Source organism: Azolla caroliniana, unplaced genomic scaffold, assembly GCF_043228905.1.
Source record: "Azolla caroliniana isolate FFs.n. ecotype wild unplaced genomic scaffold, voAzoCaro1.0.p SCAF_10, whole genome shotgun sequence".
NCBI lineage: Eukaryota > Viridiplantae > Streptophyta > Polypodiopsida > Salviniales > Salviniaceae > Azolla > Azolla caroliniana.
In genome coordinates this window covers 10949882-10975839 of record NW_028230445.1, presented here as the reverse complement: position 1 = coordinate 10975839, position 25958 = coordinate 10949882, and the positions used below count along the sequence as shown (strand labels likewise).

Genomic DNA, 25958 nt, shown 5'->3' with positions numbered 1-25958 from the left:
AAGACACTTACCACTAACTTTCGAAACCAACCTAGGTTTTGTTTACGTTCTAGAGTATTATAATAATGAAAGAGGTAAATCATTAAATAGTTATTTTTGGTTGAACATGTGAGAGTGTTAAATTTGTAGCCTTAAAAAGTCTTGTTGAATCAACTATTAGGTTTCTTGATTGACCGTTGAATAGACTGCTTGAAATGGAGACTAATCCATAAAGTTCTAGATGACATCTTTTCAAAAAAGGAACAGAGAAAACTGGTCCTAACAAATAAATTTGTAGGTTCTTTCACTCTTCTTTGACGTAAACATGTCGTTAAAAGAAAAACTTGCAGTTGGACAAGCTCAAAGCTAGCAAGTCCCAAGACTGTGTGTGACATCCCATGCATGAACCATTGCATAAATTTCCAAACTACAACACATACACACACACACACACACACACACACACACACACACACACACACACACACATGCATACATACATACATACATACATACATTACATAAGATAACATAACGTGTTACGTAACATAACATAACATAACATATTAAACACATGCATCCTAATTCCTCAATAACATAACAAACACAACAACATAAAGAAGAAGACACAAAGTCACACACACATATAATTCTCTAGGTTTAAAACCCCATCCAACAAAAAACGCACTCTCTCTCTATTTCTCTCTCTGTCTGCCCCTGCCTTCCTTCTGCTGGGTGTGCGTGGCGATGTCGTGGGCTCGGACACCTCGTCTTAGCAGACACTGTTGTGCATTGAGATTCAAGCGATGGTATCTACTGAACATCTCTCAAGACGCTTCTACAGCTGCGACTTCTTCTTCTTCTTCTTCCACAAAATCTCGCCTTACTCTGGTATGTCCTTTCTATGTATATATAAATTAATCTCTGTGTGAGAGAGATATGATGTCTGTTTCTGTAGCTCAGTCGGTAAGGTTGTCTGGCGGAGACCAGAAGGTCATGCGCTCAACCCCTACATTCCACTGTGGCATCTAGTGAATTAAGAACGCTGTGCCTTGAACCCAAGGTCTTGTCTCGGTAGTCTAACAACATACCACTAGCATAAGCTAACTACGGAAGAGAGAGATGCTGTCTTCCAGAAATTGATTGAAGGTAGGGCTTCGTTACATGGCACGTTACCTGTTGTATATGATGGTGGCATTCGAAGTTGAACCCAGCATGAAAATCTCATATTCCATTATGTGCAATGTGTTTCTGTTGTGGTATCTTTAAGATGGCAACACATTTTATGTGGGACACGTTTTTCTTGTACAAGGATCAAGATGGAGGTGTTTTGTACATTAACTGTCGATGCAAAAGCCATTTGGGTTTTTTATGTTACAACTTTGGGCATTGTTAGTGAGAAAATTTTGTCACCATTTCAGTGAATTTTCAATGAGGCATTATGTAAGGCAATGGTTGACTACCATAGGTATATGCAGTCTGTTGAGCAATTGGAAGTTGAAAAATGTTTTCTTTTTTGATGATGGTCCTTGGGGGACCACAATAAGTAGATAGGCTAAAAGGAAATTTGATTTGCCAGTTCCTGTAACCGAGATCATTAGATGCCTTGTCTTTGGAAGAGCTACCTGTATGTCAGCTATTCCTGCAACACTTTAGATGTTTATTTTGCAATAAGATCCTCACTTTTGTTGTAGGGACAGCAAGGGTTATTTGCATAGTCATGCTGTTTATACTTTTGAGAGAGAGAGAGGGATGGGGATGGGTAGGGAGACGGAGAGGGAGAGAATATAATACATAGAGTTTTTATCCTCCACTAGGAGGACAATTTTGACATATGGACTGAATAAACATATCTTCTTGTATGTGACTTTTTCCTAGGAAGGAGGATTATTACTCTAGTTAAAACTCTCTTGTTAAAATAATTCATGCACAAATGTGGTCACCTTTCTTGGTGGAGATTTGAGTATGAGGCTTAAATTATTATGCCTGTTTAACAAGTCACCCTACTTTGCTCGAAGTACTGTTTATGCTGAGCATGCAATAAGTAAGTTATATTCCTCCGCAAGTAGGTTTTCATTGTGTGTCTTTAAAGAAAAATGAGAAGGCACATCTGTTCAGTAATATACATTGGTATGTCACAACAGGAAGGAGAAAATACTGAGATCGCTCATATTTACATGAGGAGAAAGTTCCTCTTTATAAAGGCCAAGATCCGGCCATTGGGCTAACTAGCTGTTGGAACTAACTAGCCATTATAACTTTTAAACATTCTCAACACTCCCCCTCAAGATGGGCGAAAAATATCCACTAAGCCCATCTTGTCACACAATCTAGTAAGACTTACTGGCCCAAGTCCCTTTGTAAGACAATCTGCTACTTGATGTTCATTAGAAACATGACTCAATTTTAATATTCCATTATCAAGCTTTTCCTTGATAAAGAATTTGTCGATTTCGATGCGCTTGGTCCTATCGTGCTGTACCGGATTGTTGGCAATGCTGATTGCTGACTTATTGTCACACCACAACATCATCTGATTTTCTTGATTCACCTTTTAGTTCTACTAGGAGAGTTCTCAGCCGTAACATCTCTGCAACTCCTATAGCAATAGCTCTATACTTTGCTTCGGCTGGTGACCTTGCTACTACTGACTATTTCTTACTCTTCCAAGAGACTAGATTGCCTTCAACAAACATGTAGTATCCTGATGTGGATTTCCTATCATCAGCACAACTGGCCCAATGAGAATCACAATAGCCCTCAATGTTAAAATGACCATGTTTTCTAAAGATTAATCCCTTCCCCAGGGCACCTTTGAGATATCTCAGAATATGGTACATTGCATCCATATGATCTTTCCTCGGATCATGCATGTAGCGACTTACCATACTTAATGCAAATGAAATATCTGGACGGGTGTGAGTCAAATAAATCAGCTGACCTACCAATCTTTGATACCTTTCACGATCAACTTTCTCTCCTGCAAGTTTAGTTAGCTTGATCTTTTGGTCGATTGGAGAAGCTACGGGCCTACAACCCAACATTCCAATTTCTATGAGAAGATCTAATACATATTTTCGTTGAGATAGAACAACTCCTTCTGCTCCACGAGCTACCTCAATTCCAAGTAAGTATCGTAGCAATCCTAGATCCCTCACCTCAAACTCTTTACCCAATTGCACCTTCAGTTGGACAATTTCTCCTTCATCGTTACCTGTGATAATTATATCATCCACATACACAACAAGTAATGTAGTATGCTCCTTGTGTTGTCGAAAAAACATTGTATGGTTTGCATTCGTCTGTTGGTATCCCATACCCACCATAGCCCTTCTTAACCTGTTGAACCAGGCTCGAGGAGATTGCTTCAGTCCATAAAGCGACTTCCTTACTTTGCAAACCTTACCTATTGTTTGAATTGTACCAAAACCTGGGGGGACATCCATGTACACTTCCTCCATCAACTCTCCATGAAGGAATGCATTTTTTACATCTAATTGATATAATTTCCAATCCTTATTCACTGCTAAGGAAATAAGCGTTCTAATAGTGCTCATCTTCGCCACAGGTGCAAAAGTCTCATCGTAGTCAATGCCATATGTCTGATTATATCCTTTAGCCACCAATCGTGCCTTGTATCGATCTATTTTTCCCTCTGGGGTTTGTTTTATTGTAAACACCCATTTGCACCCAACCGCCTTCTTTCATGGTGGTAGTGACACAATCTCCCAAATTTTGTTCTTCTCAAGAGCTCCGAGTTCGTCTTGCATGTCTGCTTTCCATTTTGGATCTTCTTTAGCAACCTGCCAACACTTGGGTAAAGTGACAGAGTCTAATGATGCAATGAATGCTCTATGCGTAGTTGATATGTTAGAATAAGAGATAAACTGAGCAATATCATGAGGAAAACCATAATGACAGTGCGAGGGGTCCTCCTAATCTCTATAGGAGAAGTAGAGGAAATCATATCACCTGTGATTTTTGGGTTTGGGATTTTTGTAGGTATTTCAGAAGTCGAGGCAGGTCGGGACATGGAACTTGATGGCACATGTGGCACTGAAGATGTGTTCATATTTCCTTCTTTTTGCCTCCTCTTCCTTGTATACACCTTTAGCTCCCCCTCAGCTTGAGTCCCAACACATATAGGCTCCTCGTCTTCGTTTCCTTCTTCTTCCATACCTCCTACGCTCACTTGTTTCTTAGCTGATGTAGGGATCAATAAAGGAATTGATCCTATTTTTAGCAACCTCTCACCATTATCTCCTTCCCTCATATTTTCAATCTCAATTAAGTCATCAAAGGATGAAGTTACCCCTTGTTTATAATATGGCTCTGACTCTCTGAAATTCACATCCATGCTCACAAATAATCTCTTCTCTATTGGACTCCAACAAACATAGCCTTTTTGTGTGGCAGAGTATCCCACAAATACACATTTTTTACAACTTTAGGATCAAGTTTTCTTACAGATGGTCTATTGTCCTTTACAAAACACACACATCCAAACACCTTCAAAGGAAGGATTCCAGAGTTATTGCCTTGCAACAACTCACGTGGAGACTTCCACTCCAATACTCTAGAGGGTATTCTATTGATCAATGTGGCAGCCGTCAAAACTGCCTGTCCCCACAACTGCTTTGGGATATTCATAGAGATCATCATGCTTCTCGTTACCTCTAGAAGATGTCTATTCTTCCTCTTTGCTACTCCATTTTGTTCTGGTGTATATGGGCATGTAGTTTGATGTTGTATTCCTTGATGTATGCCCTAAATGTCATGTTAGCATACTTTGTTCCATTATCAGACCTCAACACTTTTACTATTGCACCATATTGAGTTTGAACTGCTCTATGAAAATCTTTAAAACAAGCAAATACTTCATTCTTTTTCCTCATCAAATATAACCAAGTCACACGAGAGAAGCAATCAATGAAAGAGACGAAATATTGATATCCATTAATAGAACTTGTGGAACATGGTCCCCAAACATCGGAGTGTATTACATCAAATGCATGGGTACTCCTATGACTTGAACTAGCATATGAGCTTTTAGTAAGCTTACCAAATTCACATGCATCACAAACAAGTTTTGTTTTATTAGCCTTTTCAAAAAGGTGTGGATACACCCGACTCAAAACACCATAAGAGGTATGTCCCATACGTTGGTGGTAAAGTATCAACAACTCCTCATAACTCATTTTAGATCCCCTTACATCTGTTCCCTCTACCATAGATGCTAATGCTAAACCCTGTCCCTTTCTTCTGGAATATCACCTTGGGAATATAAAAAGAAACAACACATTTTAGTTGGTGCATGATAGAACTTATGGATAATAAGTTTACTGGGAAAGAAGGAGCATGCAACACATTAGACAATGTCACAGAGTCGGTACATTTTACTGTACCTATACCCACTGCAAGTTGTGTTGTACCGTCAGCAATTTGAATGCTTTCTGGTATTGATAAGTGAGTATACGAGGAGAACTCACTAGCATTACCTGTCACATGCCTAGATGCACCAGAATCAATTATCCATTCTGGTGTAGAGGCAAGAGTATTTGTGTTGCTAGTACTTGTGGCTGAATAAGCATAGGTGGCAATGTTACCTCTTGACATTAATGAAGTATCATGTGTGGCTCTTTGCTTCCTCCTAAGTATTTCTAAGAGAGCTTGATCCTCTTTGGTGAACACCACCTTAGTTCCTTCCTCTTCTTTTGCTACCATCAAGTTTGCTTGGTGACCTCCTCATGCACCTCTTCGGCCCCCTCGACCACGACCTCTAGTTTGTCCATGTCCTCCATATTCTCTCTCCTTAGATGGTTTAGGGCAAACATTCTTTAAATGACCAGCTTCACCACAATTGTAGCATTTTCGATTTTCATTTTCACTTGAATTTGACACCATTAGTGCTGATCGTACCCTTCGAAGTCCGGTAGTGTCTGAGAGCAACTTCATTCTACTCTCCTCTTGTATCATAGTCGCAATTGCCTCATCAAGTGTGGGAATTTCAACCTTGGCTAGAAGAACTGCCCTTCTTTGATCAAACGACGGGTTGAGATGTTTCAAAAAATTGCATGGTTCTTCTTTGAGCAGAAATTTCCTTGCTCTTACATTGAGGATCATTGCAAACTGTCATAGGTGAGAAATGATTGTATTCTGCCCATAGACGCTCCAACTCTATGGCATATTCCTGAATCATCCTATCTCCCTGCCAAACAACATTTATCTCTTGCTCAATTTGAAATACTCTCATGTTGTTTCCCCTCCCAGCATACGTCTTTTGCAATTTCTCCCATATCTCCTTCACACTTAAAATTCCATCAACTGTTGTGGCAATTGATGGAATCATGGAGTTGAGGAGCCACGTGTACAAAGACATGTGGGTAGCTCTCCATGCTTTCCATTCATTGCTCGTTATGATAGGAGGTTCTTTGTCTTCTCCCATTAGATAACCGTCAAGGCTTCTCCCTGCCAAGGCACCTATAATCCGACGTGACCAGCTCAATTATGTGGCTGGTCCATCGAGTTTGAACTCAACTGGGAGGAGTTCAAGTTGGGGTGGTGGTTGTGTTCCTGTCACACCTCCAGATGCTACAATCTCAGCCTGCTTCATGTATTTCACCAATGTTTTCACCTCATCCTCGTTCAATTTTGAGAACACCTCATCCATCTTCTCAACTGGGCCTATCTCTGCTCTCCTCTTTTGACTTCTTTTCTCAAGTCACCTCTCATTCACATAGCAATGTCATCCCAAATGGAAAAAAAACCCCTTTCCTCTCTTGGATGCTAGGACAATGCTGTTCCAATCGCTGTCATGCCAGTAGAAGGGTGGATCTAGGGTTTTGCAGAGGGGCGGATCTATGCTCTGATGCCATAAAGAAAAATGAGAAGGAACATCTGTTCAGTAATATACATTGGTATGTCACAATAGGAGGGAGAAAATACAGATTGAAGGCAGCACGAGGATTAGGGTTTAGGTAAAAAACAGAGAGGGAGAGAGTCTAAGTGAGAGACAAAGGGAGAGAGAGATGCACGTTGTCTTGGGTACAAAGAGGGTACCTCGTTTTTGGTTTTTAGATATTATGTATATACAAGTCAAAAGTGTGCTACGAGTGCGTTCACACTCGTGCACTAATAAAAGGCACGATGGCCCTTTATTCCCAACAACCTCCCACCTAAAGGCAATGTGCCGTGAGAAGAAAAAAGAAAAAGTCAGCTAAGTCCAAGTATGTACAAAGCTGAACTACATACATCTATCCAACTCCCATCATCTGTCGGCAATGAGCAAATCGCTCAGCTGGAAGACCCTTCGTGAGAAGATCTGCAAGATTATTATTTGTATGTACTTTGACAAGCTCAATGTTCTTGCTGTCAAGTACATCTCTGATCAAGTGATACTTCACCTCTATGTGCTTCGTCTTTGCATGAAAGACGAGATTCCGAGCTAGCATGATAGCACTCTAGCTGTCACAATGAAGAATAGGTAACTCTGTAATGCCAAGATCTCTCACTAGATATGAAAGCCATACAGCCTCTTTGCATGCCTCAGTGGCAGCAACATACTCTGCCTCTGTAGTAGATAATGCAACACACTTCTGTAGTATGGAGATCCAAAAGACCGCTCCTCCTGTGAAAGTAAACACATACCCAGAAGTAGACTTCCTGCAGTCTGCGTGACCAGCATAGTCCGCATCCGTAAAACCAACGACAGATGCCTTTTGCTTTCCAAAGCAAATACACAAGTCCTTTGTGCCTTTGAGGTATCTCATAATACCTTTCACCGCTTCCCAATGCTTTTTGCCAGGATTTGCCATATACCTACTAACCACTCCCATTGCAAAGGCAATATCAGGGCGTGTAGCAACCATCGCATATATGAAACTGCCAACGGCTGAAGCATATGGAACCTTAGCCATTTCAGCCTTCTCATCATCAGGTGTAGGGCTGTCTTCTGCACTGAGTTTCAAATATGGAGGCAATGGAACCCCAATTGTTTCCCCCCCTCCATATTGAAACGCTGCAAAACCTTAGAGATATACTCCTGCTGAGATAGAAAGAGTACCCCTTTCGATCGGTTTCGGAGTATTCGCATGCCAAGGATGTGATTTGCATCACCAAGATCCTTCATATCAAAGCTGCCATGAAGGCTTTGCTTCAATGAATCCAAGGCATGAATATCCTTGCCAGCAATCAACATATCATCAACATACAAAACCAAGATAATCAGGCTGCCATCTCCTGCCTTCTTGGTGTACAGGCAATGGTCCACTTGACTTCTACGAAAACCTTGAGACTGCATAAATGCATCAAATTTATGATACCATTCTCTTGGTGCTTGTTTCAACCCATACAAACTCCTTTTGAGCTTACAAACCATCTTCTCTTTGCCTTTAGCCACAAAACCTTCAGGCTGCTGCATATATATGTCTTCATGTAAATCGCCATGTAAAAAGGCGGTCTTCACATCCATCTGTATGTGCTCCATATCTTCAGCTGCAACTAAGCCCAAAATGATTCTTAATGTAGTAATCTTGACTACAGGCGAGAAGATCTCATCAAAATCAACTCCATATTCCTGCTTGTATCCTTTTGCAACCAATCTTGCTTTGTACTTTGGCGAGGAATCATAAATGACCTTCATTTTATAAACCCATTTGCATGGAAGTGTTTTCTGCCCTTTAGGCAACTGCACCAAATCCCAAGTGTCATTTTTCTCAAGAGATTCCATCTCTGACAACATGGCTTTATTCCATTTCTTGTTGTCCTGTCTGTCCATTGCTTCCTTGAAGCAAGACGGTTCGCCACAATCAGTCACCATGTCATAATCATCCACACTGTTTGCATCAGGAACAAATCTGTCAGGCTGTCTAGTAACTCTAGACGATCTCCTAACCCAATGCTCATTATTTTCAATTTGCAGTCCAGGCATTTCAGCCTGCAAATCAGCATTCACAGCTTGCTGTTCTAGCTGTTCCTGCACATTTGGTGGCTCATCATTATTGGCAAAGGCTGGCTGGTCATTTCCAACCTCATTTTCTGCATTTGCAGGTAAGTTTACAGCAGGTGTATGCTGCTGTACAGTGGGCACATTTTCCTGTCTAAAAGGCATTTCTTCTCGGAATACAACCCTACGTACTTCCTCAGTCTTTTCGGATTGTTTATGCATGCGATTTTCCCGGATGATAACATCATTGGTGCGTACTATTTTTCTTTTCTCAGGATCCCACAATCTATACCCCATTTCACCCTCGTCACCATATCCTAGGAAAATACATTTGCAGGACTTTGGCTCAAGTTTGTTGCGTTCTTCTTTACGAATGTGCACAAAATCCTCATAGCCAAACACTCTCAAGTGAGCATATGAAGGTGGCTTACCCGACCACGCTTCTTGGGGTATTCCCCCTCCCAAAGACCTGTTAGGTGACCGATTAATCAAGTGAACAGCTGTCATAACAGCCTCTGCCCAAAAACCATGGGGTAACGCAGCATGAGACAGCATAGTACGGACCTTAGCTTGAATAGTCCGATTCATATGCTCTGCAACTCCATTTTGGGGTGGATTATAAGGGGCAGTGAGTTCCCTCTTTATCCCTTTGCTGTCACAAAATGCTTGAAAAGCCTTGGACACATATTCCCCACCATTGTCAGAGCGAAGACACTTAAGTGTCTTATCAATTAGATTCTCAACTAATGCCAAAAATGTTCGAAACTTGTCGAGCACTTCATCCTTGCTATGAATAGGGTAAACCCATACCTTCCTTGTAGCATCATCGACAAAGTGACTAAGTAGTTCTTTCCGCCTAATGATAGCCCTGGCATCTGACATACATCTGAATGTACTAACTCAAGTGGGGACGACTTCTGCGAAAGAGACGTTTTATGAGATGTTTGTACATGTTTACCATAAATGCAATGATCACAATGTTCAAAATCAGCATAACGAAGATATGGCAAGTAACCCAAACGAGACAATACTTTCATACCAGTTTCACTCATGTGTCCCAACCGGCCATGCCACAAAGAAACACTGGGCTGCTCGGTTATGGCAACAATGTGTTCACTCACACTAGATACATGGAGAGGATACAAAGTATCACTTTTACTACCCTTGGCAATAACTTTAGATCCCTTACAAATCTTCCATTTCCCATCACCAAAGGTTGTGTGAAATCCATCATCATCTAGCTGTCCTGTGCTAATCAAGCTCTTCTTGAGCTAAGGTCCATGCCGTACATGCTGAAGTGTGAAAGCAGAACCATGCTGAAACTGTAATTGCACAGTGCCAATACCCGCAATTTCACATGCATAGTTGTCCCCAAGATGGACAACACCATGTCGACCCTCTGTGTAATTTGAAAACCACTCACGATGAGGGGTGACGTGAAAAGAAGCACCGGAATCGAGTATCCAAGTGTGCATGTCACCATCCGTATCTGCAAGTAAAGCATGTTCTCTATGGCATGATGAGACAAAGAGTACATTATTTCCACTATCACTATCATGAATGACTACATTCACCTCTTCATTTTTAGTATTTCCTTTCCTTGGTTGAATGTCTCTCTTTTCTTCTATAAAATCATCTATCTTCTTGCCCTTTCCTTTCTCTTTCTTCCATTTGAAACAATCACTTTTAAAGTGACCCTTTTTGCCACAGTGATGGCATTCTACATCTTTACCACGTGATTTACTACGGCCATAACTATCAGATTTGCCTCTTTGTTGTGACCTACCCCTCATATGCAACACACTAGAGGACTTATTGGATGCATTGTTTTGTTGACTCATCTCTTCCATGAGTAGAGAACTCTTTACAACGACATAAAGAAGCATCGCATTTGAATTGCTCATAGCAATCTTGAAAGTATCCCAACTTTTTGGCAAGGTGCAAAGTAAAAATGAGGCCTTAAACTCATCATCAATGATATATTTCAAGGAAACCAGCTGGCTGAAAATGGAATTGAACTCACTCAGGTGAGTTGACATGGATGTGCCCTCTGTCATACGCAAATCCATAAGTTTCTTAAGCCAATAAACTTTGCTAGTTGCCGTCTTTTGGGCATACAGTTCCTCTAGTCTAGTCCATATAGAATAGGTGGAGTCCAAACCTTCGATATTAAAAAGCAAGGCATCAGAGATTGACAACTCAATAGTCGAGTGTGTAAGCTCGTTCAACTCTTGCCAATCATCTTGGTCCATATCTATAGGCTTTACCCCTTTGACTTTTATAGGCTTTGCATGCTTCTTTTGCAACAGGATGTTGTAGCATTGCTTTTTCCAAACCACAAAGTTATGTGCACCCTCAAGCTTCTTGATGTGCATAAGGTGGGTACTTTCATTGCTGCTAGTCATGATTTTTTAATGCCTTTTAAGAGGCCAAAATGGCATATATGACCAAACACAAGATTACATCTTAAAATATTGTCTTGTCTTTGAGAAAAACAAACTAAAATAAATGTAACTAAGTAAAAAAGTAAATAGAGTTAGAATAAGATGTTAGTAAAGAATCTTGTTATCTATACATGTAAGATTCTCAAGCAACATTTTCTTTGAAAGATCTCTAGAATAGGTCCATTCAAAATGGAGAGGTGTCTGAAGCGAGGGAAGCGCCTAGAAGGTGGGAGATATTGGCCTTTATTTGTCGATGATATGGATGGTGAAAACGTGGTCCAGGAGGCTGGGTCCTACGTGCACGAAAATTTTCCATTGCCTAATCTGTTGTAATCTCTTTGAGATGTCCTGGTTGGGAGCCAATTCGTGTAGCCCTTGATTGAATGGTAGCCTGAGTAGGAGTGATGAGGCTAATTTTGTAGGGAATTGGTAAGATATTTTATTCCATAGCTTGTACTTCAACTTTTGTGATTACTATTTATGAGAGAGAGAGAGGGAGAGAGGGAGAGAGATATAGCTCAGTTGGTAAGGAGAGAGAGAGAGAGAGAGAGAGAGAGAGAGAGAGAGAGAGAGAGAGAGAGAGAGAGAGAGAGAGAGAGATTGAGATTTGCAATCTTGTGTTTGGCAGAGACGAGCCCTAACTGGAGCATTTCTTGGATCAATCATTGCGGCAGGAGCCTATGTAGGCACATTAGATGAGGCCACGATCAGGTAAACCCACTGACTGTGATTCACCCATTTGATTACCCTCATCACATTTTATTTTGTATGCATCTCAGAGTGCTTTGTTTCAATGCATTTTGTCATTTCTATTTTGTCAGTAAATTTCATATGTATGCATGAGATATTTATATTGTTCTGGCATATGCTTTGTATGGGCAGTTCGTGGTCTTTCGAAGGTTCAAAGTACTTGAATCCACTATTTAGATTGTTAGATCCTGAGGATGCACATAAAGTGGCGATATTTGCTGCGAGGCATGGTTTTGTACCTCGTGAGAATAGGCCAGATCCCACTATCCTTCATGTGGAGGTTTGGGGGAGAGAATTCACCAATCCGATTGGCCTGGCAGCTGGTTTTGATAAGGATGCAGAAGCTATGGAAGGATTGCTTGGTATGGGTTTTGGGTTTGTAGAGGTTGGATCTATCACCCCTCTTCCACAGGAAGGCAATCCAAAGCCACGCGTGTTTAGGCTACAGGAGCAAGGGTAAGCATGTATGTATGTATGTTTTCCTGAGTTCTTTTGTCTGATGATGTTCATAAGCTTTAAGAATTGACTAATTATTTTTTAATTGGTTGTGCGTCACCCATACATGGTTTTATGTAGTATATGAATTTTGGTTCTTTAAATTTTTCTTGCATTTGCCTCTTGGAAATGTCTTCTGGTTATAGTTTTTCGTTGCACTGCATATGCACAGTTATGAACAATGAGCGTATATTATGGGTGTGCTTTCATGTCTTTATATTCTAGTAACATGATAACATATTCCCTAAGTCTGGATTAATGATGCAGGTTCATCATCACTACATCCAATATTAGCTGAAGGGCTTGCATTCTAATGCTATTGCCCAGGAGCATCATTGCTTTTTTACATGGAATATTAAATTGGACAAATTGCTCATGAGAATGAATATTTTACAGCTAGAAAAAACTGAAAAAGAGTCCCAACATATTAGCTTACAGTTTAGAAGTATTTACAATGCAGAAGTCATTGAATGAACATTCTCAAAGGTGTTGTTACACCTAGTAGGAGGGCACTTATTCATTGTGAACTGTTTCTAATATGTTTGTCTTTTCGATCTACCAGAGCTATTATCAATAGATATGGATTCAACAGCCAAGGAATAATGAATGTGGCCAAGAACCTAGGAGCGTTACATGGGAAGAAGAGGCTTGCGGAGTCAGTTTCAGCATCGCCATTCTCATGGGGTCAAGGAGATCATGGTAAACCTCAAACGAAAACTAACTATGGACTCTTGGGTGTAAATCTTGGGAAGAACAAAACTACAGAGGATGCAGCTTCAGACTATGTGAAGGGTGTACACACGTTATCTACATATGCAGATTATCTGGTATACATATTTTGTTTAGGCTTCCTTGTCTATCTCACTCACTGATGAGCTTATCTTGAGAATCTTGTTTGTTTCTAAGCAACGAATCATTCCTATGACAGGTTATTAATGTGTCTTCACCCAACACACCTGGTTTAAGGAAGCTGCAAGGGAGAAAGCAGCTTAAAAATTTGATCAAGAAGGTATATGCCATATAGAACTTCCTTATCTAATTGTGCAGATAGAATTTGTGTCCCGAACTAACACTAATACCGTGGCTAGGTTCTAGAAGCTCGAGATGAAATGCAATGGGGTGAAAAAGGTCCTCCTCCACTGCTTGTTAAGATAGCTCCAGATTTATCAAGGCAAGATCTAGCTGATATTGCTGCGGTAAGCTGAGTCATTATAGAACAAATCCTTTGCATGGAGTTCTTTTATGCTTGCCTCAACTCTGCCCTTTTGGTGTTTCAGGTGGCACTTACTCTTCAGTTGGATGGCCTGGTGAGTTGAAATCACTCTGTAACAAATAATTTCTTTGTGCTATTATTCTCGTTATCATCATACATGAAGTTGTTTGTTTAGGTCACTCTGAGGTGCATCAGAGAAGTTTGACTATAAATTCACCATATTGCTGCTAGAAAAACTTTGATGCAGCTCTAGTTGAGCTGGATAATGGATTGGTTGGGATTTAATACTGTTTTTTATTGCCCATATAACTATGTTTTGCTATTTTTTATTAGCATATATTTCTCATATAGTTATAACCAAATATGTAGGTATTGTTGATACATTGTGATGATGACAATAGGTAAGGCTGTCATTAGGTTTCAACACGACTAAGGATCTGCTTAAGCTTTACTCTTCTCTGTGTCTGTCTCTGATCTTCTGTGTTGAACAATGGCCATATCTGTCTACATTTTCTGCAATGTCTGATCCACTGCGTTGAACAATGGCAATGTCTGTCCTCTGCATTTTCTGCCAAGTCAGATCCTCTGTTTTCTGCCAAGCAGGAATTCCTGGAATCTATATTGTCCCCTTTGCCCTTTGCATTTCATACCCTATACCTGCTTCCTAAGACACCATGGGTCTGAATGGATAGAAAATGAAAATATGGATCTTAACACGCACGAAGAAGGCCTAGATCCATGGAAGACCCCAAGAAGATACCATAGACGAAAAGGATGGAAAGGAAGCACCCCGAATAGCATTAGAAGGGCGCACAAGGCACCTAGAACACAAGCCCCATTCGACATTCCATTTGATGTTGAAAATGGGAAACATGATCTATTACGCCATTTGATTGCGCAAGAGATCAATCTTATAAGAGAGGATATAGAAAGAGCACTAAAAGAAGAAATGAAAAAGGAGATAGAAGAAAGAAAGAAAGAAAGATATATTAACGTCTTTTAAGAGGCCAAAATGGCCTATAAGACCAAACTAGAGATTACATCTTTAAGCATTGTCTTGTCTTTGAGAACAAATCAAAATAAAATAAAATAAATATTACACAGTAAATAAGATGAGAAGAAATGAGGGAATCTGGTTTTTGGCACATGTGAGATTCTCAAGTTAGATATATTGTAGCTTTTGTCTTCGAAAGATCTCTAGCATAGGTCGACCCAGAATGGAAATGTCTCCGAAGTGATTGAAGCATCTACGATGGCAAGAGCTAATGGCTTTTATCTGTCGATGACAAGGGTGTTGAGGTTGTGGTCCATGGGGCTGGGGCTTACGTGCACTGTAAATTGCTATTGCCCAATCAATTGTAAACCTTTTGTTATGTCTTGGTCTGGGTAGTGCATTTATACTCATGCATTTATACTTTTGTTGGGTAGTGCATTTATACTCATGCTATGTGACTCGAACCATTGCTGCATTTTAGCATACCAACAATGAGTGTCTATTTTCAGCCAATTGTCTTGATGACATAAGTGCGTGCCAACCTTGGGTACCTTTGTTTAGGGAGCTCAAGGATGACATGACACAATACTTTAAGGATGAAATATCTTCAAATAAGGTTGAGTTAGGAGCTATAAAAGTGGATTTAGAAAAAGGACAAGAAGCAATGGAAAAATGCATCTCTACAATGAAAGCCAATGTCACTAAGGAAATGCAAACATGGGCAGACATGGCCAAAGATACCAAAGCTCACGCTGAGCACACCCAAAAAGAAGTTAAAGCAAATGCTGCTTGGATAGAGGTAGTGAAAAAGCAAAATGGAACATCAATGGATAGGATGGAAATCATGAATGCTACATTAGAAGAAGAAGCCAAGAGTAAAGCTCGTGCGCTGCATGTACAAGTGGTTGGTTGGGCCGACAAAGGAAGCCCACAAGAAGATGCCAAGATTCTCGGAACAAAGATTGGAGCATCAGAGATTCCATTTGCTTCAGCATGGAGGGTGGGAAGAGATGAGTCTAGAGCTAAAGCCCTTATTTTCCGTTTCATGGATATTGACAAGAAAAAAGCTTTCCTCTCTAAAAGAAAGGCATTCAAGGGTGAGAAAATATACTTAGATGACGATCTCACTCCAACCCAAGTGGCACACTGCAAAGAAAACATGCCAGGAGTGCTTGATGCAAGAAAGGAAGGAAAATGGGTGTATATAGAGATGGTAAGGTCATTATTACAGAGAAGAGAACCGCATGACGATATATGGAATTGCAATGTCTCTCTACGGACAGATGTTGGATATTTTGAAGATACCTTCGAAAACACAGATATTGCTCTGTATACAGAGACCCACCAGTGCATGGCTAGGAAAGTCTTTGAGGTACAAGGATATAGATGGGAGTCAATTTGTCATCCCCAACCTCGGACACCAGGAAGCACTCGAGCTTCGAGAGTGGTTATGCTATACAAAAAGGAGCTCCATGAGTGCATGTTGTCCATAAGGATGTCGATGCACGCTACATGTGGATATGAATCAAAAGAAGGGATCTTAGGGAGCTATATATTGCAATTTGCTACTTTCCACCTACCTATTCAAGGTTTGCACCTTTAGGTGAATCACCATATCTACCATTATATGATGATATCATAAGATTTACTACTATGGGGGACATAATACTATTAGGAGATTTTAATGCACGAACCAAGGATGAACAAACAACTATGTTTGACACCAACACGGCTGTTTATAGAGAAGTTATGGCAGAAGAGGTTGGTCTAAAGAGACAAGCTCAAGATATGAGTGCGATAACTGAATATGGAAAACATTTTCTAGCCTTGCGAAGTGCACATGGATTTGTGATATATAATGGATTGTCACAATGGCCATGTTATCACCCAAAAGGAGGTGCAAGCATAGTGGATTATCTAATGGGATCCCCATCTCTTATACTTGAAATAAAAGAGTTCACTATATCGGGTAGACCTATTGGCTTGGCAGTAAATCATGCATACCTGCGCTTCGAGGTAAAGGATGGATGCACAATGGATGTATATGCTAAGGAGAGGGGGCTAGCTAAGTATCTATTTACTCGCGAGACAATTGATGTGTATAGTTGTGGAGTATACAATGGCATGCTAGATTTGGATCCTTTCGCACCCCTCGATGAACTTATCCAAGGATTGTCAAAATCATTGCATAAAGTAGCCACAAATGCCTTTCCTCACACAACGGCCAATCCCCCCAAACTTGGTATAGTAATACAAAAATAGTTGGTATGATGAGGAATGTCGTGATACAAGGAGATGCTTGCAAGCATTTATACACACAAACAAGCAAGAACAACCTTCCAACGCCTTGTAAGGAAGAAGTGATTGTATTTGGCTAAATTTGAATATAATTTGTATCGCTTGTTTCTAGGACAAGAAAGTAAAAGAGCATGGAAAATGTTTAATGAGATGCAACCTACCACACAACTGACCTCACCTCAGGTGTGGCATGAATATGCAAAGGTCCTATATGGTATCCCGGGGCAACCTCCTCTTCCCCACCCACATGGCTCACGCCCACATGAATCAACCTTTTTTACTCCACAAAATGTAAGAAATGCCATTGATCGGCTACAATTTGGGAAGGCCCAGGATCATGATGGATTGGTGGGTGAGCACTTTATCCATTGCTAGCACACATATTTAATAGAGCCATGTGTGAAGGTTTCTCTACTAGATGGACTCAGCATACCATTGTGCCAATCCCAGGATCATGATGGATTGGTGGGTGAGCACTTTATCCATTGCTAGCACACATATTTAATAGAGCCATGTGTGAAGGTTTCTCTACTAGATGGACTTAGCATACCATTGTGCCAATCCTCAAGATTTGAAGGCCCCATGATGCCAAGCAACTATAGGACAATCATGTTTGTCATTATTTGGCTAAACTATATGGCTCGTTTCTAGAATCAGAATTGAGTATATGGGTAGAGCTGAATGGCTGCCGTTTGGTTGGACAGGCAGGCTTTCGGAAGGGGTTCACAACTTTGGATCACATATTGACCCGCCGGGTCCTTATTGAGGAGGGTAGAGCCTATAATAAGAGGATTTATTGCTGCTTTGTGGATTTTCGAAAAGCCTTTGACACTGTGCCACGTAGCGGCTAGAAGACCTTGGTGTTCCTATAGATATGCAATGGGGAAGCTATGCACTCTATGGATCCATGTCAGGAAAAGTGTGGTCTTCCAAGGGGTTGTCAGGGGCGGTGGCTAGCACAATCGGAGTGAAGCAAAGATGCCCACTATCACCCACTCTCTTCGGTCTCTATATAAATGAGGTTGTAAAGGTTAGGAATGATGTCAATAGGGCTGAGGAATACTCAGGATTCACCCTAGTACATGCATCTTTAGATGCAACAGTGGAGCTATGGTGGAAAAGATAGAGAGAGAGCAGTAGTTGGAGGAGCTCACCTTTTGAAGTGAGATCCAAAAGTGTTTAACTTATGTTTTATAAGACCCATTTAGGGTTGTCCAAGTTCACACTGAACTTGGCCCAAAAATAATGAAAAGGTGATGAGTGTATTTTGGCCTTTATAAATAGGCCTATACACATGTACACACTATAAGGGGGTCATTTAGGGCCTTTACCCCAACAACCTCCCACTTAAAGGCATAAATGACTCCTTTAAGCTACGTGACTCCCAACATTTGTATACATATCTGATGTTGTGCTTTGGGTAAGCACTTGGTCAGTACATTTGCAGGGTTCTGTGATGTGTGGACCTTTATCAATGTGATAAGGCCATCTTCAAGCACTTCTCGAATGAAGTGATATCGCACATCAATATGTTTTGTGCGTGCATGAAACATAGCATTCTCTGCCAAACAGATGGCACTCTGGCTATCACAACCAAGAACGGGCGCCTTTTCAAGCAAACCAAACTCACTGCATAGACGTGCTAACCATATTGCTTCCTTGGAAGCCTCGGTGGCTGAGATATATTCTGCCTCGGTAGTGGACAAAGCAACAACCTTTTGCAGCCTACTGCACCATGATACAGCACCACTTGCAAGTGTGAATACATAGCCACTTGTGGATTTCCCTGTATCCACATCACTTGCCATGTCAGAGTCACAGAAACCCTTCAGCTCTAATGGGTCTTTTCCATAACAGAGGCATTTATTTTTAGTTCCATTTAAGTACCTCATAATAGACTTTACTGCATTCCAATGTGCCTTGCTTGGATTAGCCATGAATCGGCTTACAACTCCCGCTGCATAGGCAATATCAGGTCTAGTAGCAACCATATCATACATAAGTGAACCACAAGCTGAAACATAAGGTACTCTTTGCATGTCATTGATTGCTTCTTGTGTCTTAGGACAATCTTTTGTAGAGACTTTATCATATGGCTGTAATGTCACTCCAAGAGGCTTTTCAGCCATACAAAATCTGTCCAGCACCTTGTCAATGTATTTTCCTTGAGATAAATACAATGTGTGCTGCTCCCTTTGTCTCCTAATTCTTACTCCAAGTACATGTTCTGCTCCCCCAAGGTCTTTCATTGAAAATGCAGATTTCAGCTGCTTTTTAAGGACATCAACAGTGCTCCTTTTCTTGGCAGCAATGAGCATATCATCTACATATAGTACAAGAATGATTGGGCTGCCACTTTCATCTCTTTTAGTATACAAACAGTGATCAGCATGGCTTCTTTTGTACCCATGTTTGAGCATAAAGCGTCAAACTTTTTGTACCATTGTCTAGAAGCATGTTTGCCCATTCAAGCTTCTATTGAGCTTACATACCAAATGTTCCTTTCCACGAATAACAAAGCCCTCAGGCTGTTTCATGTAAAGCTCTTTGTCAATGTCACCATGCAAAAAAGCTGTATGTACATCCATTTGGTCTAATTCCAAATCAAGTGCAGCCACTATACAAAAAGCACTCGCAAAGTGGTCATTTTTACCACAGGAGAAAACGCTTCCTGAAAATCTATGCCCTTAGTTTGAGCATATCCTTTTGCCACCAGCCTTGCTTTATACTTGGTTTTGTCATCAACGGTCTTGATTTTATATACCCATTTGTTAGGAATAGTTTTCCTTTGGGCAATTCAGCAGTATTATTTGAATGCAAAGCCTTAATCGCTTCTTGTATAGCAAGCTCCCACTTATTGCTGTGCTCACATGCTTTTGCCTCTTTATATGTAAGAGGTTCTAACCCTTTTATGGTCATCTTTTGAGGCACAATTGTTTTGAAGCAGCCTTGCCTCATTGAAAACAACATCTCGGCTGCGTATAACCTTCTTGAGCTGGGGTATCCAAATCCTGTAACCCATTTTGCCTTCTTCACCATATCCCATGAAGAGGCCCGTAATGGACTTGGCATCAAGTTTGTTTCTCAGCTCAGGCCTTATATGTACAAAAGCCTCGCAGCCACAGACACGTAAGTGATCATATGAAGCAGGTTTGCCAGACCAAACCTCTTTAGGGATGTCGCCTTTTAAAGACGTGTGAGGGGATCTATTGCATACATGTACTGCAGTTTTGAATGCCTCTCCCCAAAATCCATGAGGGAGGTTAGCGGTGGACAACATGCATCTCACTCTCTCACAAAATGTCCTGTTATATTGTTCAGCCACACCATTAGAAGAGGGGGTGGGGTGTATGGAACGGTAAGCTGCCTCTGAATACCCAAAATTTTACAAAATTTCTTGAATTCAGCACTTGTATACTCACCACCATTGTTTGTACGCAAACATTTCAGTTTTCTGCCGGTTTGGGTGGTTACAAATGCATGAAAACGCTTAAATGTAGCTAAGGATTCATCCTTAAGATTAAAGCAATTGAACCCAAATTTTTCTAGAGAAATCATCGACAAATGAGATAAAATACATTGCACCCCCCATAGATTTGGTGGGCATCCTACACACATCAGAATGAACAAGATCAAGTACACAAGACTTACGAGACACACTAGAGAAAAAGGAACGCTTCACTTGCTTTCCATATTGGCATTCATTACAAAAATCAAGCTTCGTGCCTTCACCATCAAGCTTCTTTAGATTACAAAGCCTAGTGAGACCCTTTCGGCTCATATGGCCAAGTCTCTTATGCCACAACTCCATATGGGAGTGAACTTCAGCCAAAGCAATAAATTTGCCCGATATAGCATTTCCATGTAAGCAATAAAGAGTTCCCTTCTTTGTGCCTTTCACAATCAGCCTTGAACCTTTTGTCGTTTTCCACGATCCTCTCTCAAAGAGAATGCTATAACCATGCATATCCATTTGCCCCACAGAAAGCAAGATCTTCTTGATCCTTGGTACATAACGCACATTATGCAAAACCAGCTCATTAGTGCCATTTGTAGAAAAATGCACAATGCCAATACACTTAATAGAAGATGCATGATTGTTTCCAAGGTATACATGGCCATGGCTGCCTGCAGTAAAAGTAGAAAAACACTCCTTGATAGGAGTCACATGAAATGAAGCACCAGAGTCAACTATCCATGTTTGGGCCAATGCATCATTGACAGTCAACAAAGCATCAATAAGATCATTCTTAGTGATGCACATGCCTTGTGAATGAATATTTAGAGAGGCATCATATGCATAAGTATCATCAGCTGAAAAAGTAGCACATAAAATGTCCTCGACATCTGACAGCTCCTCTATGATTACATTAGAGGCCAAATTGACCTTCTCTTCGTCCTTTTGGCTGTCATGTGCATTATTCATGTCCTTTTTCTTATCTCCAGAATTCTTTTTTCTTTCAAGTTTTGCTTTGTAATAGCAGCAATCAGGTTTGTTGTGGCCTTTCCTGCCACACTAATAGCATGTTACATCATTGCTTTTAACTTTGCTATTTCCCCTTTCCTAGCTTTTACTTTTGCTCCTGTGTGCATAGTTACTTCTCTTATCTGACCTACCTCTAACCATGTTGGCTGAGCTGCCACCTTCTCCACTTGCTTTTCTCTTGATCTCTTCATTGAGTATAGAGCCCCTAACACCATCAAAGGTCAAGTTGGGGCTATTAGACAATGAGACTACCAATGTCTCCCATGAGTTAGGTAATGTTATTAGTAGGAAAATGGCTTTGAGCTTATCATCAAAAGGAGCCATTCTTGAGTCTTGCAGCTGTGATAAGGTACCTGTAAACAAGGACAAGTGTTCAGCTGCACTCTTGAACTCATTGAGTTGCATGCCAACAAGCTTTCACATTAGGTGTACTTGATTAACAGGCGTACTGTTTTCATATGTAGCCTTCAGCTTTGCCCATATTTTAGAAGCAGATACCAACCCTTTGAGATCTACCAAAATCTCATCAGAAACAGCCATCTTAATATATATGACAGCCTTTTTGTTTAAAATCTGCTATGCATCTTCTGACATGTTCTCTAGTTTTTTTGCCTCCAACGCCATGTGACAATCCTTCAAAAAAAGAATTCCTTGCATTCTTTCCTTCCACAAGTTGAAACCTGTTGCCTCAAATCATCGAATCTCAAAAAGATTCTTCACTTCTGAGGAGGATGACACCATAGCTCACAATCATGTTCTTTGTTGTACAGCACCTGCGCAGAAGTTCAAAAACCCTAAATTGCTGTGGTACCAGTTGTAAAGGTTAGGAATGATGTCAATAGGCCGGGCCGGAGGAATACTCAGGATTCACCCTAGTACAGTCTCTTTAGATGCAACAGTGGAGCTATGGTGGAAAAGATAGAGAGAGAGCAGTAGTTGGAGGAGCTCACCTTTTGAAGTGAGATCCAAAAGTTTTTAACTTATGTTTTATAAGACCCATTTAGGGTTGGCTAAAAAGTAACAAAAAAGTGATGAGTGACTTTCGGCCTTTATAAATAGGCCTATACACATGTACACACTATAAGGGGGTCATTTAGGGCCTTTACCCTAACAGAGGTATCACATTACATAGAGAGATTCGGGGGTTCGGGAGCATGCCTAGCAGGTATAACTATACAAATATTATTATATGCTGTTGATATTGTGATGATTTTCTACTCTCCGGAGGGACTACAAAGAAATCTAAATGATTTAAGACTATTTTGTACGGATTTAAGGTTTGTCAATCAACATGGATAAAACTAAAGTGATGGTGTTTAACACCACTCAAGCATGGCTAACAAGATCAGAACTGGAATTCTTCTTGGGAGAGGAAAAGGTGGAATACACACGCCCCTACACATACCTAGGAGTAACATTTATAGGGCCTAGGTTCTCCTTATGGGGCGCTGCTTGTGCCTGATTTTCTTGTGGATATGCAGCCCTTGGTGCTCTCTAGAGACAATGTGCACATTTGCAGTTCCAAGAACCACGCACTAAGCTATGGTTATTTGATACACTTATCACGCCAACTCTTCTCTATGGAGTAGAAACATGGGGACCGAATCTTAACAAGGAAAATCATTGGAAAGACTTAGAGAGACCTTTAGTGTCAATGATTGCCTGCATGATAAGGAGCAAAACATCGGTGCACCACAATATAATCCGGGCAGAGATGGGAGCAGCACCTATAATCACCGAGGCATTGTTCTGATTAGTGACATTTATCCAACGTCTTTGGGAGCTCCCTAAACAAAGTTACCCAAGGTTGGCACTTATGTCGTCAAGACAACTGGCTAAAAATGGAGACATTCAATGTTGGTATGCTGAAATGCAGCAATGGTTCAAGTCACATGGCATGAGTATCGATGCACTACCCCCGTTCCAATATAGCTTGGACTGTCCCCATCTAAATATGACCAAAGTGGAAAAGAATAGAGTGATCCAAACTGATATTATTAACTTGGAAAACAAGATAGCATGGATCAACCCCAAAATATCACTTGGTACGAAGATGGCCCACTATAAGACACACTTCTTACACACATCGGCGGATGCATTCATCATCAGGTCACCTTATATGGACATGCATATATGGCTTGTGAGTATCCACCTTGCCATTTTTTCTCTAAGGCACTATGGAGCGTAAACTTCTGTGCCTGAAAGAAATGTGGGAATTTATTGACATTGTATATCAGGCCCACTACTTCTTCGATGCATAGCTGAAAAGCATGGCTTGTGAATGTCCACCTTGGCATTTTTTTCCCTAAGGTACTATGGAGTGTAAACTGTGTACCTGAAAGAAATACTGGGAATTTATTGACATTGTATATCAGGCCCACTACTTCTTCGATGCAAAGCACAAAAGCATGGCTTGTGAATGTCTGTCTTGCCATTTTCTTCTCGAAGGCACCATGGAGTGTAAAGTCTGTACCTGAAAGAAATGTGGGAATTTATTGACATTGTATATATCAGGCCCACTACTTCTTTTTCTCTTTCCTTGGTGAGTAAATTTGTTCTGCTTCTCTCTCTCTGTCAGAATCTGGGGATTACAGTGAGTTTGATGCACAGCCGGAATCTTAGATTTGTTTCAGTGTCTATAGCAGATGCTGTACTAAATTGATGATGTTGCTGAATAGCTATTTGGTTATTTACCTTCTTCGCATTGTTAATTGAAAACATGCCCATTTTCGTGTACCTTGGATGTTGATGACAAACATGTTCAATGAGAATCTCGGAATTTATGGATTACTGGGAGTTTGATGCACAGGCATAATCTCAGATTTGTTTCCCTGTCTTTTAGCAGATGTTATACTAAATTGATGATGTTGCTGAATGCCTCTTTGGTTTAAATACCTTCATGGCATTGTTAATTGAAAAACCTACCCATTTTTCAGTGCCTTTGACGTCAATGACCATGTTTGCCTCTGTGAATTTTACATTCTCGATATTTTTGATGGTAACAGTATACTGTTTGCAATGACATTTTCTTACTTGTTTTTATCCATCCTTGATTGATGTCTACTGCCAACATTTACCCACCTAATTAGGAATTTGAACTAGTTTTGCAGATAATCTCTAATACCACAATATCCCGGCCAGATTCGGTTGTGGGTCTTCCCCATGCAGATGAAATCGGTGGACTAAGTGGGAAACCACTATTTCAGCTTTCCACAGAGGTTTTACGGCACATGTACCAATTGACGAAGGTTTTAATACATCTCATCATCCCAATAACTTGCTTTCCGGCATGGCATAGAATTCTGCTCTGCTAACTGTACTGTTCAATTTTAGGGCAAAATTCCTCTTATTGGATGTGGAGGTGTTAGCAGGTATCACATTTATAGGGGATGAATCTATTTCATGCATATAATTCATACTAACAAATTTATATAACGAAAATAACTAAATAGTATTATATGCAAAAAATGTATTAACTCGATGTGTTAGGGTGGCTGAGATCATGTGACATGTTTGTTCTTTTAGTGGCGAAGATGCATATCGAAAGATAAGATCTGGGGCGACACTTGTACAGCTTTACACTGCCTTGGTTTATGAAGGCCCCTCAGTAATTCCTCGGATAAAGGTATTTTCTGCTTTGTTTGTTAGAACACTGTCTATTGTCAAGGCAGAATATGTAAATGTAAGTGGAATTTTTTCTAACTTTTCTTCTGCTAAAGTAGTTTGGCTTTCATTTGATTCTTGCATCCCTCTTGTAAAGGTTAATTTGTTTCACTATATGTACAAAGCAGACACACTAAGCATCAAAAAATTATACTTATCATGTTCAATCTAATGCAATAGAGTCACCTTCAATCGTTACAGGAAGAATTGGCAGCGTGTCTTCAAAGGGATGGCTTCAAATCTATTCGAGATGCAATTGGTGCTGATTGCCGATGACATACAATAAAATATAAAACCCATCGATTACAGTATAAAAACAAATGTTTTCTTCCTTTTTTGTAGATTGAAAAGGATGAGATCCTCTTGAACATTTTATTGCATATTTGTTTTGTATGCATGAGGTATTATAACTTATCGTGAAGTTTGATGCCTAATAATCTCTCTTATATGCTAGAGAGCAATTTATAGAAGTCATTCTGAAGGTTGTAGGCCTGGGTGCGGACACATTTTTGTGGTTGCATTTTTGGACTTGAGTTTCTGGAGATTTAACTGTAGGCTGTCTTGTTTTATATGAAAACCATTTTGCTCATTCTTTGAAGGCATGATGATGTGAAAGGTCATCATCTGCACCCTCATTAGAGAGATTCATATCATGTTTAGGATAATTTAGCTGATTGACATTTTCAAGGGAT

General features: G+C 40.4%; 1 protein-coding gene across 1 annotated transcript; it reads left to right on the top strand.

Moving 5' to 3' along the window:
• The first annotated feature begins 662 nt into the window (after positions 1-662).
• Positions 663-25855, top strand: LOC147859024 (pyrimidine d). Its single transcript, XM_087325907.1, has 11 exons — positions 663-870; positions 11996-12078; positions 12250-12573; positions 13175-13439; positions 13541-13621; positions 13701-13808; positions 13890-13919; positions 24714-24851; positions 24937-24974; positions 25129-25228; positions 25468-25855. Exons 1-11 carry the CDS (start codon positions 727-729, stop codon positions 25540-25542), a joined length of 1386 nt encoding a protein of 461 aa, XP_087182033.1. The 5' UTR covers positions 663-726; the 3' UTR covers positions 25543-25855.
• Positions 25856-25958: the final 103 nt, after the last annotated feature.